Consider the following 18,327-nt stretch of genomic DNA (forward strand, 5'->3'; position numbering starts at 1 on the left):
ATACTAAACTGTGGTATAACGGCATATATTTCTCAGGCCCACTTATCAGCATAAAAACGGGCGTGTTCCATCTCAAACAATATGCTTGGAGTGCAAGTGGTTTGTTTACATTTTCCGGCCATTTCTGAGCATTAGGATACAATTTAACTGAATGTCGAAAGACAGAATATGAACGAGTTATCCAATTACACAAGTAAATAAATAACATATACTTCACTTAAATAGCACGAATGGATAGATGTAAAAGAGAGAGGAGAGCTTCTGGCTGTCTCTTGTAATTGTCATTGCCTTTATTGGCTCGAACATGCTGTAAGCCCTTGAGTTAGTCGTTAAAAAAACTAAACGTATATCATGACAAAGCCAGCCAGGGGTGTTGCGGGGGAACGGGGAAAATTATTCCGAGCTCTCAGCCATGGGGTAACCATAATAAGTGTCGCGCTAATCCATAGAGATCCACTCCGCTTTGTCGTGTTAAGTACTCTGAATTGCATGCAATACGGAGTTCGTTTCTTGTAACTAATGGAACAGTGATATATACGCGTATATCCACGGCGGAGTGTTTTAATTTGATACTCGTGTCTTCAAATTAACGAATCGAAACTCAGTGGCGGTTCCACGGGGGAGGGAAGGGAGGAACGTCCTCCTCACATTTCTTTTTTCTTTTCAAATAAATACCAAATGAAATATACGCCTTGCAATTCAAGGAAGATTCGATAACTTTTAAGTTCACAGATATAAGAAAACCTCGGCTGATCGAGTTTTAAACGACGCGCACTTATGTGCTACTAGAAAACTGTGAGAAGGATGCGAGATTGTTTGTATAGAGGAAAGTCAATCCATTCCTCCTTTACTGCCGTTAACACACATAGACAACAGCGCTCTAGCGGCTAGAGAAAGAAGCAGAGTTTTAAAGCAAGTAAATGAACGGATAGGGAGGAGATCCTCCTCTGAATCAGAGCATGGGCGGGAAATAGAAACCAACTGGTCTTGCAGCAAGCTCGCTACCGCTGCCATCTAACGATGCTGCATTCAACCAGACTATAACACGTCATCTAGGAGGAGACACAATAAAAGCAGTTTTAACGCAAAGCTATGAAAGACACCATATAAACTTTATTTAAAATTATAAATCAAAATATATTATTCATTGCACTTTATATAAGCTATAATCATGGTTTGAAACTATCGTGGATATCTGAAAGTTGAAGTTGGATTTATATAAAACAAAGAGAAGTAGTTCTAAGTTAGTATCGCAGATCTTTTTGGCCTCTGAAATTCACTTCCATTCATTGTCTACTAGACAGGACACCAGCCAAGTTGTCAGTTTTGTATAAATATATTTGAAATTGAAAGTACTCCAAACTACATTATTTTTAACATAAAAAATTAATCGGCCACCGGCAGCTTTGAACAATAATGGTACATTCTTCAAAAGCATGTGATACTGAACTTGTAAAATGTACATGTGGCAACACAGACCACGTGGATGGGTGCAGTGTTCTCGCTTTCCTAACAGATTATTTCTCATTCCCACTTCCGTAAAACGGTTCCGGTTACGTGTTAGTAGCTGATCTCTTCCAACACGTGTGATGCTGCAGTGTGCGTGAAAAAGGCTGCGAGGTTGTTAATTTCCTTGTAATTGTTAATTTGTGCAATTATTCAACAATGAATGGAAGTGAAAACATAATATATTTAGCAAAATTTAGGAAACTCAGTTTACAAAAACAGATTATTGCTATACAAAAGGGAAGGCCAACCCTAACACTAACTGGTCTTACATGTATGCATGTAGGCTAATTTGTAACATTTTTTTCTCAAGGTGTCATTTTGCGCTATTAACTTCTTTCCTCCTCTTAAGAAATATGCAGGAGCCGCCACTGTCGAAAGTGTACCATAGAAATCAAATAATGGCCACCTGTATCAGACTGGTATTACACTATCAAATAGTTATATGTCAAAGATCTTTTATAAAACACATAGCCTATTATAAAATATATGAAAATGTAATGGATTTTCCTTTGTAAAAGTTTCTTTGATAAAACTTGTTTTGTAAAATACTGTATTAGTGCATCTTGTTATCTTTTATAAAAGATTTAACTAGCCTATAACTACACAGTGGATGCGGGATGACTTAAGGAAAAGTGAAGTTGTTTCGTATCGGAGTATATGGCACGTGCCGCGCCGTCCGTCTTTTGTGTACCTGGCGAGTACAGCAGCGTACATAACGAAGGAACCCCGGTCCACATTGCAACGCAATGTGTGCAGTTGTGTTATCCTGCTCAAGTATTTAGTACGAGTTGAATAGTGTAGTGCTGATCCATTCATAATGTCGAAGTCAAAACGTTAAATTCGCTTAGAGATACGAAATGCAATTAAGAAGTATGAGAATGACATTTTATGTATTAACGAAGACAATATCGTGTGTAATGTATGTAAAATTGGAAGGAAAAAAAAACAGAACAACTCAGGCTATAGAGAAACATTGCAACAGTACATCGCACAGGAAATGCGTTGAAATAAAATCTGAGGAACGACCACCACCATCATCATCATCATCATCATCATTTAGTTGTGCGGGTCTAAACGACACGTGCAACATGATGCTCAGTGCAAATATTCCTCTAAAGAAATTGAGTGATCCCCATTTTAGAGTTTTTCTTCAGAAATTCTCTCGATACAAAAACTGTCTAAGCGATAGGCGAAGACGATTCAGCTTCGACAACTTACGAGAATATATCGTCGTTTATTGCAACGCTGGTAATTGCATCAATTTATTTTATTTTAGTAGGTTATTTTACGACGCTTTATCAACAGCTTAGGTTATTTAGCGTCTGAATGAGATGAAGGTGAAATGAGTCCAGATCCAGCACCGAAAGTTACCCAGCATTTGCTCATATTGGGTTGAGGGAAAACCCCGGAAAAACCTCAACCAGGTAACTTGCCCCGACCGGGAATCGAACCCGGGCCACCTGGTTTCGCGGCCAGACGCGCTGACCGTTACTCCACAGGTGAGGACAATTGCATCAATGATGACGAGGACTGACCTTGAAAGGTATGTGCTACAATACTACAGTACGTTATTTTTTCTTTTCCTTCTGACTGTACGGAGATACAGTAGCATGTTGACGTCGTCTGTTTACGTTTAAAACCTGTTGAGCCAATGGTCTGAATGAAAAAATTGTAACATACAGTAAATGTGCACCTACATTTAACGATAAGTCATCCCGCATCTACTCTCTACTTATAACCAATATGGCGAAATGTAAATATTGTTAGACTGTTACTAAGACCAAAATGCTGATATCAGAATTAGAAGCATATGAAATATTATATAACAGAAGACAATGGACTATAGAAACAAGAATAAAAGACAAGAAATGAAGAGGAACAATAAATGCAGCAAAAGTCTGGACAAACTGAAAAGTATCTTCATCCACTTACAAATAATTTATGTAACTTTTCAAGTCATCGCATTGTAGCTATTTCTTTATTGGTTATTTTAGGATACTTTATCAACTGCTGTAGCTATCTAGCGTCTGAATGTTATGAAGGTGATAATGCCGGTGAAATGAGTCCAGAGTCCAGCGCCGAAAGTTACCTAGAATTTGTTCTGAATGGGTTGAGGGAAAACTCCGTAAAAACCTCAACCAGGTTAACTTGGATTTTAACCCAGGCCCGCATGATAACCGTTACTCTACAGCGGTGGACTGTAGCTCTTATAGTAAGTATTGATGGATACTTTTCTTGTCACGTCTTGCAATCCGTGGTTTAATCCACGGGCGTTTCCTTTTCTGTTTCCTTTTTGTCAACATGCATATTTTGTAATATTTCGATCTAATTGTAGCTAAACAAACATAGACTGTTCTTCATTTCTTTTCGAATATCTGTCATCAAAAAATTATTATTTTATTTCTACTCTAAATGGAGACTGAAGGTTCATGCTTAATTATTTTAAGTTATCTTTGATAAAATATTATATATAGGGTAATATACACCAAATTCTACTTTTATCACAGATCTTTGATAAAATATTTTGTCATATTCTTTGTCAAAGAACTTTGATATTGCAATACCTGCCTTAACTTGATATTAATTTACAATTAATGGAATCTATAAGAAGGGCAACCTTAGTAAATTGTCTTGTGTAATTATTTTATTTTGTTACTGAGTGTGTACTTAATTATGAAATAAACTTAATGGAATAATACAAGATGCAGCATTTTCAATAATGTGTCATACCGCAATATTCTAGAACGTAGAAATACGTAGGTATGTAATGCCTCTCTCCATTTAAAAGTTCTCCCATCAATAACTTTCTAACAGTTACATTTCGGACATAGGTATATTTACTTAAATCGATGTAGATTAACCCAAACTACATTATCCTGAAGTATTTTTACATTCCCCTGAGACAACCTGAATAATAAGAGAGACAGAAGACTGCTCAAAATAGCATATAACTACAGACAGATGCCATAGATGTGTCAGAATTTAACCCTTAAATTCGCAAAGTATCCTATAGGATACAACAGGTTAATAGGCTATGTGCTATAATTTTAATAGAACAACAGAAAAAAATTGGTATGAAAATTCAGAATACTATAATATTGTACAACATATAAAATATGGATATTGCGATACTTGTTTTCTTTACAGTCCGACACGGTTTAATAAACTAGTGTGAGAAATGAAGTTTTGCCAATTTAAGGGTTAACTTTTTTAAATATTTAATTAATTAATAATTAAATCCTTGTTAATAGAAAACACACTACAAATAGAAACAAATGTATTTAAAAGTAAACCAATCAGAATAAAGCGTGGTGTTCCGCAAGGTTCTCCATTGTCACCTATATTATTCAATTTGGCATTAGATTATGTACTAGAAAATCTGACGGATTATGACATCAGTAAACAGTACGGTTATGCTGTTAACACTGACCTGCCTTGCGTAAGTGCATTTGCATTTGCAGATGATTTGGATTTAATCGGAAAAGACGAGAGATCAGCAGTTGAACTTATCAATCTGGGAGAGAGTAAGCTAGCAGAAATAGGCCTTGAAATTAATCCCAACAAAAGTAAAAGTATTATAATTAAAAAAGGAAAACTGTCGCCAAGAGAACTTACATCATTACGTGGGTCTGTTATTCAAAGTTTGAAGAACAAGTTAGAAGGTATCAAATACCTGGGTGTTGACTTTAATGAAGAAATAAAGTTAGATAAAAAGAAAATTATAACTAATTTGTCACGTGACCTCAATAATCTCGTCCGATGCATATTGTTAAAACCAGATCAAAAAATGAAAATAATTAACGAATATATATATATATATATATATATATATATATATATATATATATATATATGGCCAGGTCTTGTTTATCCCTTGTAATGCCCTCCACTCAACCAATTTCCTGAAATTTTTTTGAAAAATATTGATAAAATTATCAGAAGTGTAATCAAGGAAATATTGTCCCTCCCAGATGATACTCCGAATACCATGCTGTATGCATCGAAGAACGTAAGAGGTCTTGGAATTCTGAGAGCTGAATGGGAGGCCAGTATTCAACACTATAACATCTGTAGGCGACTGGAACACGTGAATGATGCACATCTACATCACATGAGAAATCTAGAAGAGGATAAGAAAACATCTCTCACGCGCCTGAAGATTGCTCCAAACAGCGTCACTCCTCAAACTAAAGGAAAACATCTCAGAGATGTTCTCAGAAAACAATCATTCCAGTCATGGTGCCAGCTTCCACATAAAGGCAAAGGTGTTTGTACATTTGAAGAATGCCCCAAAGCTAACTCCTGGATCTCCTCTAAAAAGTGTCTTTCCTCCTCGGAATACATCAATGCCATCAAGATGTCTTGCAACGTCACCGCAGTGAGATCTGTCCCTGGCAGAACCTTCAGTACTACCCGTTGTCGCCATCCCGGCTGCAGCGAGACTGAAACACTTGGCCACGTACTGGGGTTCTGTAAGAAGGGAGAGCTACTGCGTAACAGACACCATCGTGCCCGTACAGCAATTGCCAACCTGCTAAGAAACAGAGGATGGGAAGTACATGAGGAGATTCATTGTATGACTGAAGATGATTCTCATAGAAGAGTCGATATAATTGCCATCAATAGAAGAACCCAGAAAGCGATGGCCTTAGACCCTACGATTTGCTTTGAACGAGACACAAATCAAGCACTGCAGATAAATGATGACAAACTAGCTAAATATGTACCGTGTCTTCCATACCTCAGTGAAAAATATGGCATTTCGCTTTACAACTGGGATGTTACAGGCTTACTATTTGGAGTGAGAGGTTGTTTACCAAAATTTACATGTAATATTCATAAATCCTTTCAAATTCCCTTTTATGGGGTTCAGAAGATTGTAATGGAAATTCTGAAGGCCTCTCTTCAAATTCTACACTATCATCTATACAGTATGTTAACACGTAAATTTTTGTTTTAATGTAAAAATCGAATCATTATTTTGCTCGTTTCATTTCCTTTTATCTTTTATGTTTGTTAATTCCGGATCCCAGTGGTCAACCTCACTTGAGGACGGATGATTTGAAATAAATCTTAGTAGTACTAAATAAATTTTACAAGAGAAAGAGTTCATCCAAAGGGCTGGACTCGGGAAGTGTACCCAAAACGCTCACTGCATTTCCGCGTTGAATTGCAATACTTAAACGTTGACGCAAATAAGTAGAGTAACGACGATCACCAGTAATGGAGAACAAAATTTGGCCGATTTGAGATACCAAAACTTTAGCGTCATGACTCCAAGGACCGAAGGTCTCCACAGCAAAGGGGACGAAGATATAATTGTCTGAAAGATAAGCATACTTATTGACTTTTTTTTTTCACGACTAATTCAGCAGCAGATGATGAGAATAGTTGTTGTTAATACACTTAAAATTACAAAATATGAGCCACTCTTTCCTTGATGATGGAGTTTATACATGGCTTCCAAAAGTTGGATGTTGCATCATTTATGACACGGTATAGAGATCTAAAATCTCATTGAACACCATGAAAGTCTCATATCACACTTGACCAAAACGTTAATCGAAAAATCCAAGCGAAACACGCCCAGTTATATAATAGGTGCACTTCCTAACTTGTCCATTTACAAACAAGACAACGCCCACTTAGCCACGCTCTATCGCTGTTGTGTGATCACACGTAATGTTCCAAGAACGGGAAAACGTCCCACAGTCTGATGGCCACGTCACACTGGCACTATAGGTGTACTGCTAGCCTTCAGTCTCTTACTTCTTAATTCAGGGCATCATCTAACGTCCGCGTCACTATATTTAATATGAACAGCCTTGTTAACAACGGAAATTAAATTAATGTCAAAAATTTGGTTTATTTTATAGTTTTCCAATATATTATTTGTATTCCCTCTTTAAAATGATTTATCACATATTACTATTACATAAATTGTATATCCATTTTAATTTTTAGATTTTCTGAGTATACAAGTTTTCATTTCATAGTTTATTCTTAATATATTTACGATTTTTGAACGGAAAATTATGTATTCTTAAACAATTAAAAAATATAAATGAAGTAAGAATCAAACTTGTTAAATAATCAACATATAAAAAATGGGTCAAAAATAAAAATTAAATTAAAATTAAAATCAAGTAAAAACCGATTTTTCGCATTCTTTATTTGATATCTCTTTTGTAAAATGATATATAACGTATGATATATACAGAGTGTTTCCGAGGTGGTGTTACAAACTTTCAGGGATGATGGCGAAGGGCACATGTATCAATATGAGATAAGGAACCCCGGTCCGGAAATGACAGAGTTGAAAGTTACAAGCAAAAATAGTTCTGTGGAAATGAAATAATTTTATTCCTCTGTACACCTTATTTATGTGTTTTATCTGTATATCTTACACATATTGTATTCATCTGACGTTGTTTAGGTTGTCTACTTACAGTATTCCATTCAGTGCGCTGTCTGAGGGATGGGGACAGGAAACTACACTAAAGCAATGCAGATAGCTTAATGTGTAACGGACGTGGTCGGTCCTGATATGCACGACTGTAGACAGCAATGTACTGTATGTGTACAAGTTGCAGTGTCCAGTCGATCAGTCCTAGTGAAATTGAGGAGTAAACGAGAACGGAATAAGCAGACCTGATTTTCAAATACGGATGAGCCAATGGGAACAGCAGAAAAGCTCACAGATTGTATGGGGACAAGTACCCACGTAGGAGACATCCGGCACATACCATCTTTCCACGACTGTTCCAAAGGTAAAGGGAAGGGGAGCACGTGGTGCCAAATTACAATTTCATTTCCACACAACTATTTTTGCTTATAACTTTCGACTCAGCCATTTGCGGACCAGGGTTCCTTATCTCAAATTGATACATGTGCCCTTCGCCATCATCCCTGAAAGTTTGTAACACCACCTCGGAAACATCCTGTATATCATATAATATCATATCATATATATCATATCATATCATATATCATATCATATCATATCATATCATATCATATATCATATCATATCATATCATATCATATCATATCATATATCATATCATATCCTATCATATATCATATCCTATCATATATCATATCATATCATATCATATAATATCATATATCATATCATATCATATATCATCATATCATATATCATATCATATCTATCATATCATATATCATCTCATATATCATATCATATATCATATATCATATCATATCATATATCATCATATCATATATCATATATACCATATCACATCATATATCATATCATATATCATATCATATCACATATCATATCATATCATATATCATATCATATCATATCATATCATATCATATCATATCATATCATATCATATCATATCATATATCATATCATATCATATATACCATATCATATCATATATCATATCATATCATATATCATATATATCATATCATATCATATCATATCATATATCATATATCACGTATGATACATGGGAAGGGTGATACTAGGAGGAAGAACAATAAAGTGCATAAGATTTTCTGATGGTATGACGTTGTTAGCAGAAGAGGAAGCGATACTAAGGAATATAATAGTGGAGCTAAATGACACTCTGTACATAACCATATGCAGTAAAACCTTGGATTACGAGTAACTTGGTTTGCGAGAGTTTTGCAAACAATGAAGAAATATTTTTGTTTGATAAATGAGCGATGTCTTGTAATACGAGCAGCATGATTTGTACGTAACTTGCTTCGCTTGCGAGCAACAGCAAGAGGCAATGGAGGGGATCTCGTATGAGGAGGAAGAGGAGAAAAGAGCGGACGAATTCCTCGCTTCAAATGAGATTAAAAAGATATGTAAAAAGTGGGAATTAGTACAAAATTTGTTCAAATTCACCACCCTGATAAGGTTGTAGTAGTGCGTGCGATAAGTCTGTTTAACGACAATGTAATGTCACATTTTCGCAATATCCTCAAAATGAGGCAAAAACAGGGGTCAAGAAACAGATTTTTTTATTTAATTTTTCTAATAGCTAAAATTAGTTTTTGGAAATTTTTTTCTTTTTCTTTTCTGCAAATTTTTTGACATATTCATTTAATTTCTTTATAAAGAATATATTTTCTCAGTATCGAATTATATTTCTTTAATTCTATTGCACTAGTTCTTAGCCAAAGCAGAAGATTCCAGTCAGTCAAGCAGCCAGAAATGATTCCGTTAGTGATAGTGAAAATATTTTCTTTAAATGTTCAAGAAGTTTACTAAGCAGTAAAACAGGTGAAGGACACTCAAAAATAAAATACAGTAAAGTAATTTGTGTTGCACTATTGCATTGAATTTTATCTAAAACCTAAAATATATTCTATTTTATATGAATAAAAGGTTGTGAAAAGAATTAAACTGAGTTTACATAGTTTGTTATGGAGAAAGTCGCTTTGATATGCGAGTGTTTTGGATTAAGAGAACGTTTTAGGAACGAATTATGCTCATAATCCAAGGTTTTACTGTATCTATACAGGTATTTACAATGGAATTACTGTTCCATCCAAACTAGTTTCTTGAACACCAGTTAGTAAGAGTCTACGATAGAGATGAACAACGATCGAGAAAACGAGACCAACAGCGCCCGCAAAGCCGAAAACCCGCACGACAATGTTGTATTACGTCACGTCCTTGACGTAAAGACTGGTTGTGAGTCTTCCGAGACTCGATATTGAATCATCTCCCGATGTCAGCAGTTGTTTATACCTGACTGAACTTTTATTTCTGGCAACTGTTATATATGTATAAACAATCAAGTAGCCTATTTGAAACATCATACCTTTCAGTGTATAATAATCCATTCCCCAGTCTTTATTTAATTACTAGCCCCTTATTAAAAGGCTAGGAATTTTCTTTTCATATCTTTAAGATCAAGTGTGAAATCTCAAGTAAAAAGATATTAACGTCATGTTTTATGTTTCTTAGAAATGCAAATGTATTTGAGAATGGTTTTTTTTTTTCTATTTATATAACTACAGGTAATATCATATAATAGAACCAGAACATTTTGATAACTAAGATACTGTTCTGTTTTGTCTTTTTGTCTCATTTAAACATTTATGTTATTTATTTCAATAATGTATGTTGTTCAAAGTTACGAAATCTTTCCACGCCGACCAAATGCTATTTCGAGAATGATGAGCGAGACTCGAAGCGCACGAGAATGACGAGACGAGACGAGAAAGACAAATGCAACGAACACAGCGAGCGAGAGCGGCAGTTAGTTTTGTTCATCTCTAGTCTACGATAAGAGAAAAAGAAAATAATATAATTCATGCAAAAAAATGAAGTTTATCCCTCTAACAAACATCATAAAATGTAAGAGATTCGTCTGTTGCTAAGCAAGTGCCGTTCAGGTTGCGGCGTGTCGTCACATTCTTAGTCATAACATGGCCAACATTGAACAAGTTTATATATAAATGCATGTTTAACATGAGTTTAATATAGGAATTCCTTTGTTTTTTAGAACTTTGAACATGTATTTATATTAGGCGATTGTCATGATGGCCATGACTAGACCATGATAACCACGTGACTCCGATTCGTGCCGTAGCCTACAGTGTGACGTAAGTCACTGGCGTTGCTAGGCAATTGACGTCATATTTGACACTCGAGCATATATTAACTACTATGATATTGTAAAGTTTGCTTCCCATAAAAAAAAATCTAGCTAAATTTGTTCGGAAATGCAGTGGAAGCTCTTAAGTTCGACAGAAATCAAGTTCGACATTCCATAGTTCGACTTCTTACGTAGGAGAATTAGACACGCCCCTATACGGGCACAAGAAATGGTTTCGTCATTTGAATGGGAATTGGTCCTGTGTCTTGTAGTGATACTTTTCTTAAAGGAAAACAGAATATTTTATTGATTAGGACATTCATATTGATCACTGATTTTAAATTAATGAACTCTTCTTTTACTATTTAAGAATTGTGTCGTTTGTGAGACGGAACTGTCGAAACCCACTGTGGTACTAGAAGCGCATATACAAGTCTCGGGGCGGGCAGGAAATGCAAGTACAGTACTGTATTCGTTGATGGATAACCAATAAGAATTTGTATTCATTTCACCTGCCACACCCACTACCCTTATTGCACAGAACTTTCAATTATGTTCTGTCGAACTTCGGAGAGTCAACTGTACTGAAAAGAAGAAGAAAAAGAAGAAGGAAGTTTTTCTTCAAGGCCTCATTCTTTGATGACGTCTGGATTTGGACGCCAGTATCTGGTGAAGTATTTCAGGTGCACACAAACAGCACACAACCCACATGTCATTTTATTTGCGTATATTGTGGATGACGTATTGGCCTCGAGGAATGCGAGTGATGGCAAACAATCCGGAAGAAAGAAACCGTGCACTGAGGTGCTCAAGCCTATTCTTAACTCTTAACTCCTGGACAACTGGGCCATGCGACATCCACAGTTTATTTCCAAATATGGGACTCACAGTTACACTAAATTCATTCGTCAATAAGGAAACACAATTTTGGCAAATCAAAGGATGAATTACAAATGACGATAAATAACATGACTACACAGCACGGTGATCCCATATGACTTATTTCCCGGTAGAAAAAAAATACCGGGTTAGGCTGTACGAGGGGTCTCATAAAGTTTTAATTATCACCTCGAAAAAATGAAGCTGCGACCATGAAACTTGGTGATGGTGTTAGTCCTTTTCTACATATTCACCCTTCAACGAGACACATTTTTCCCAACGATGGATGACTTGACGGAGGCCTTGGTTGTAGAAGTCTGCATTTTGGCTGTTCAGGAAACGTTCCACCTCAAAAATCACCTCGTCGTCATTCTGGAAATGCCTGCCACGCAATGATTTCTTCATCCGAGGAAAGAGGAAGAAGTCACTGGGTGCCATATCAGGAGAATACGGGCGGTGGAAACACGTGGATTCACCACCGCCGAAAAAGGCGAAGACCCAACCATCATCGGGCAAGGTGATGCTGAGTGTTTTTTGGGACATCCAAGGTGTGGTGCTGACAGATTATGCTCAGAAGGGGCAAACCATCACAGGAGCATACCACCGAAATCTCCTGACGAGGTCACGGGAAGCTATCAAGACGAAGCGTCGCGGGAAGCTGTCCAAGGGGGCCCTTTCGCTTCATGACAACGCCCCAGCTCATTCTGCACAGGACACAGTCACACATGCTGCTTCTTTAGGCTATCAAATTTTGCCTCACTCCCGTATTCTCCTGATATGGCACCCAGTGACTTCTTCCTCTTTCCTCGGATGAAGAAACCATTGCGTGGCAGGCATTTCCAGAATGACGACGAGGTGATTTTTGAGGTGGAACGTTTCCTGAACAGCCAAAATGCAGACTTCTACAACCAAGGCCTCCGTCAAGTCATCCATCGTTGGGAAAAATGTGTCTCGTAAAGGGTGAATATGTAGAAAAGGACTAACACCATCACCAAGTTTCATGGTCGCAGCTTCATTTTTTCGAGGTGATAATTAAAACTTTGACTACCCTCGTATTCGAGAGACAGCCGCAAGTTTTATGCGTCAATGCGTTGCTGATAGAATGCTGTTAAGGTAAACGTCAGCAATGACATCTCATCTTTCCAGATACCCTGAAAACCCGGTACATCTTCGCTGTACTGGAACTCCTGGGGGTAGCCATCTTGTATGCATTAAGAGTAAACACTGCAGTTGCTATAGTAACCATCATGTTCTATCGTTTCCTATGTTTCTTACATTCCGTTCCCATTTGCGCTGCATTTGTCTCGAAATTGTGAATTTTGTCTCTTCACTCAATAGCATGCGTCAATGCGATTTGAGACTGGTTTGCACTTGATCATCCGCAAATCTTTCAGACGGTGAAGAAATGGTTTGGTGACAGTGGCGCCCACTGCGCGCAAACTTTGCGATACTGCAGGTGTTTGTGGAGAATTGTATGAACATTTTTCTGGCTGATATTTAACAATAAACTAAGTTCGATTATTGTTCTCTTATTCTCTCAGACAAGAGAATCAACACGTTGGATGAATTTAACGTGATAACCAGAGATTGGAACTTCGGCAGAATGCTTTTTTAAATGTGTTAAACCCATCTTCATTTTGAAAGTAAATATGTACGAATTATACCTTTGTGATTGAAACGCCACAATTTTATGTTGACCTTTTCTGCCTTTTTAAATATAAATGCCTAATTTGCAAAATAAATGCTTTTTTGCCTTTATTTGATTATTTATTTATTATTTATTAATGTATTAATAAAAATTGCCTACAAGTATATTCTAATTTATTTCTATAACCGCTAGAATGAAAGTGACTTCACCGAATGTATATTATTGTCTTTCAGTCAGTTCATATTCTCTTTGCAACAATGAGTGCTGCCGTGCAAAAATGTATAACAGTAAGCGTTTTAATTATCGCTTGTGTTTATTTGACAAGGCAGCAATGAGTGCGGGTCTAACGTTATTTTTAACGGTTATTTTTCTTTCAGTTTTCATTGCGACGTTGTTGTAGCTAGCTAAATATTTCATATCGCAACATATCAGCACAACCAAACACAAAAATGCACTTTCCACGGCTACTGGGAAGATGATTTCTTTGCTTCCAACAGTAATTGCAACATCAAGTCGAAAATCTCAATTTGCATTCGACTTATGTAAAGCTTTTCTTGCTGCCGAAATTCCTTTGTGGAAAGTGCAAGGTTGTGGGTTTAGTGCAAGGTTTTTGTAATTGCTTTTTACTGCGTATTTTAGTTATTTATAATGCCTTTTTGCCTGCCTATTTTAGCTATTTATGATGCCTTTTTGCCTGCCTATTTTAATGATTCATAATGCCTAAACTTTCGGTCTCTGGTGATAACCTTCAGCACTTGCCCTGATCTTGGATTGTCCTGGAGAGATGTTCGGTCGGAACGAAACCGCGTACAATATATCAACTGATTTTCCTAGGTTTGCCTCTCCATATACTGCAACCGTTCTGGGATGCATTTCCGTAGCTATACGCCCTTCTGCATTCAAAGAACGAACTACAACATGCTGTTCATTTTTCAACGCTTCACATCTTCCACCATTCGCTTTTATCCTTTCATTTATTCGGAGAAACAATGACAGGCTTGCCAACCACACCTACCAATAGAAAGTCTACAACAATTTTTACCAATATCCTGAAAGTAAACTCCGGCCGATTCTCTTATTTCAGGCATTAAGACTCGATCAGTTTTCATTTTAACTAACCAAATATTTATTCATCTCTGAAAACCACGAGTTTTGGACTTCATTGCGTGATCCACACATGGATGAACATTCTTCCGCTATGTCCGCGAGCGCAAAAGCGCACACACACACAATAATTGTGTGAAAAACACCAAACAAGTGACAGTAAGTCCATGCAATTCTAATGCCAGGTAACTTCAATTCTCGTACGAATTTTGTTATGTAAAATACATCACATAAAATTTTATTATTTTAGTTGTGACTGAGAGGAAGGTAACTTCATTTTGTTGTAGGTAATTCGATTGTAGTCGTCCTGTGCTTAGACAATCAATATGACACTTGTTAGGAGTAGTTTATACTAGGTGCTTGGATGTCTTGTCAAACGTGGTTAGTTCACAACTGGGATACAACACAAATAGGTGTTGTGTTTTACGTTACCTGCTTTAGGAGAAGTTGCCTTGAAACTTGGAGCAAATACGGGGGAAGAACCTGGAACATGCATTGTAGCGTGTTTCAGTGATAAGTCCACAAGATCTGTAGCCTTATTTTCAGTGTTTAATAAAGCACAGTCAATTCCATTCGATATCTCGCAATAATTCTTAAATATCTTCAGATACTGGACGGTTGTATTTCCGAGTTTCTCGTTTAATTTTCGAAGACGTCGATGTCACAGTTTTATGCACTGAAAAACATTAAATCCTCATCTCACATCTGTAATCGACTTAAAAAATAATAGGCATATAAGTTCAGGGAATACTTATTGCAGTGAGAGCGCGTAGCAAAAGTGAGAACATTTTCCACTTCACTGCAATGAATGAATTTAATGTATCAATTTACACTGTTAAATTGAAATATATGTATATGTAGGACCAGTAGATATTTTCCAAAAAATATTTTCATGAGTAATGTCAATTTCTTAAGAATAAATTAAAAATGAAATTAATGTTATAAGCAATACAACGAAAGTGTCGACTTAATAAATGCCACAATATTAGCATTTCCAACAGGTCAAAATGTGAAACGATTTATTAATTTTGCAGACAGAGACCCTAAAATGATAAATAATCCCATTAAGAGGCTTTTCAAATTTATATTTACAATTACTGCCAAGAAACGTTAACTACATATTTATAATAATGAATTTATTCATACAGAGTCTATAGATTGTAAATAAAAAAAAACTGAAATGTAATGGAGCTTAATTCCACTTTTTCATGTAACAACAGTTGTTTATAAATAGCCATGTGCAAGACTGTATGACGTAAGGCACATCACAATTGTACGAGACAAAGATAACAAACACTCTTGACCACAATTCAATTAAACAGCGTAATGAAGCAAGCCTTTCATAACACGCAAAGATGAGCAGCAACAATGGACCAAGATTACAGTGAAGAGGGGCGCGTTTAAAAATCCAATTAAAGATTTTGCTTGAAATGAAAGATTTCTAGGTCATTGAAGATGTCTGAGGGAAGATAATAATGAAACGTCGTAAGAGATTTTTGTTTCAAAGGAGGGGGAAAAAAGTGAAAAAAAGAAAAACCACACTAGTGAATTCAATTTACTGACGAAGATTCTACGAGAAATACGCTAGGGATTTGAAAAGAAAGTTGACAAATACATAAAAAAAAAAATTGCACGTCGAAAAAGTGTTGAGAAGTTGTAAACACGAGAGTTGAGCACCACACATACACACTATTAACGCATTAGTACTGAGTTTATCCACAGAAAAAGCCAAGCAAAACTTTTATAAATAAGACAGAGGTGGGAGCGAGACACACAGAGCTCCTGCCGGCCAGGCCTTGCCAAGCGAACTGTTGCTATGTTTCTTGTACCTCGGCTCCGCCAACTTTCCGTCCTGAGCTTCTGCCAGAACAGTTTCGTAACACCAAGCACCCGAGTTCGAATCTGACCACGCGCCCGCCTATCGAAGGAATAGGGTTTCCAACCGTCCGTGATTCGAAAGGGATTGACCACGAATCTTTTTTGCAAAAATGTTTCACTTCTTCGGGACGGTAAAAATTCCGGAATTAAAATAATTTCCTCATCCCTATCATTTCGTTACATGATCTAATGCTGATATTTGTTTACATGCTAGTAGAAAACACCACTTAAAAATTATTTCATTATTTTCCACAACGTTTCCCACTTTCCTATCGCTAGAGTCCGGTGATTCGTCCATGCTTACTCATATCATTTTTATTTTCTTTTTTTTTTTTTCACATTCTGCTCTGACCTCCCCTAGCATTTCTTCGTAACACGTCTTAATGTTGATTCTTCTGGCTTTTCAAAATTTGTGTATTTTGTAAGAAACTTTTCAATTATGTAAAGGGAATATCAGGTGAAATAAAAACCTTTGCATAAATCTGCCTAGCATTCACAACATTTTGAAAACGGGATATGTAAAGAGGAAGCTGTTTCACCTAAAAGAACTTCTTGACCGTGAAGCGGGCAGTCTATGTTTATTACCTGCTAAATGCAGCAAGATTTAAGATCGCTGGTCCGCATTTACAGGTTTGCCACATTTTTGACAGAATAGAATTTTTATGTCACTTGTAAAAGTTCCACTAAATTCAGCAACATATTGCTGCAAACGGGAATGAACCCTTGACTTCACTTTCGGCATTATATCACCAATCACTTCACTTATGTAGCGGTACTGCATAAACGGCCTAAATGAATAAAGCCAACGCCTCCGATGGAGAATATTCGAGTCGAATGCATTGCGTCAGCCATCATTTCATAGAACAGGGATTCCCCTTCGAGAATGCGAGACATCACGTGTAGTCAAGGTCACGACACAATACATATAAGAAAGAAATTCATTCACATTGTGTTTTCATTAATACAGGAAGTGTGTACGAGTATTTCGATTTAATTTAAAAATTAGACCAAAGAAAAAAATACCAATTTATGTATTTATAGCTAAATTATTTAAAATGTATATTCACATAAAAATATTTAAAAAATATGTATTTCTATGTTAAATAAAATTTCATACAAAAATTACAGTGTTCTGGTTTGGAATTTTTGTCTTAGTTACAGTCTTTAATCTTTTAACCAAAAAAAAGTCTAATCATAACATGTAAAGTAAAATTTTGAATAAACTTTGAATCTCGTTGTAAAACACAGAGAAATCGAGAAGCTAAAAATCTGCTTAATAAACGAAACATTGTTATGCAGATATGTGATTATATCACTATAAATGCAGAAGAAAACCAATAGGCTAAAAATTTCTTAATAAAGGAAATTTGTTATGAAATACTATGTGATTATATCACCACACTTGCTGAGGAAAACCAATAAGCTAAAATTTCTTAATAAAGGAAATTTGTTATGGAAATATGTGATTATATCACTACACATGCTGAGGAAAACCAATAGGCTAAAAATTTCTTAAAGGAAATTTCTTATGGAAATATTATGTGATTATATCACTACAATTGCTGAGGAAAGCCAATGGGCTAAAATTTCTTATTAAAAGAATTTTTTATGAAAACATGTGATTATATCACTACAATGCTGAGGAAAGTCAATAGGCTAAAAATTTCTTAACAAACGAAATTTGTTATGGAAATACGTGATTATATC

At 36.1% G+C, this 18,327-nt stretch overlaps 1 protein-coding gene across 15 annotated transcripts in view; it reads right to left on the reverse strand.

The window, feature by feature from the left end:
• LOC138701955 (uncharacterized) overlaps window positions 1-18,327 on the reverse strand; it is a 920,371-nt gene that overhangs the window by 237,124 nt on the left and 664,920 nt on the right. For 14 of the 15 annotated variants that reach the window (XM_069829333.1, XM_069829339.1, XM_069829335.1 and 11 more), the window contains one exon: window positions 15,175-15,225. The exons of the other annotated variant lie outside the window; for it this stretch is intronic. In XM_069829333.1, coding sequence (XP_069685434.1) covers window positions 15,175-15,225 — 51 coding nt within the window. The remainder of the gene's footprint in view (window positions 1-15,174; window positions 15,226-18,327) is intronic. 15 annotated transcript variants of the gene reach the window in all.

The sequence above is a fragment of the Periplaneta americana genome, chromosome 6 (genome assembly GCF_040183065.1).
Source record: "Periplaneta americana isolate PAMFEO1 chromosome 6, P.americana_PAMFEO1_priV1, whole genome shotgun sequence".
Lineage (NCBI taxonomy): Eukaryota > Metazoa > Arthropoda > Insecta > Blattodea > Blattidae > Periplaneta > Periplaneta americana.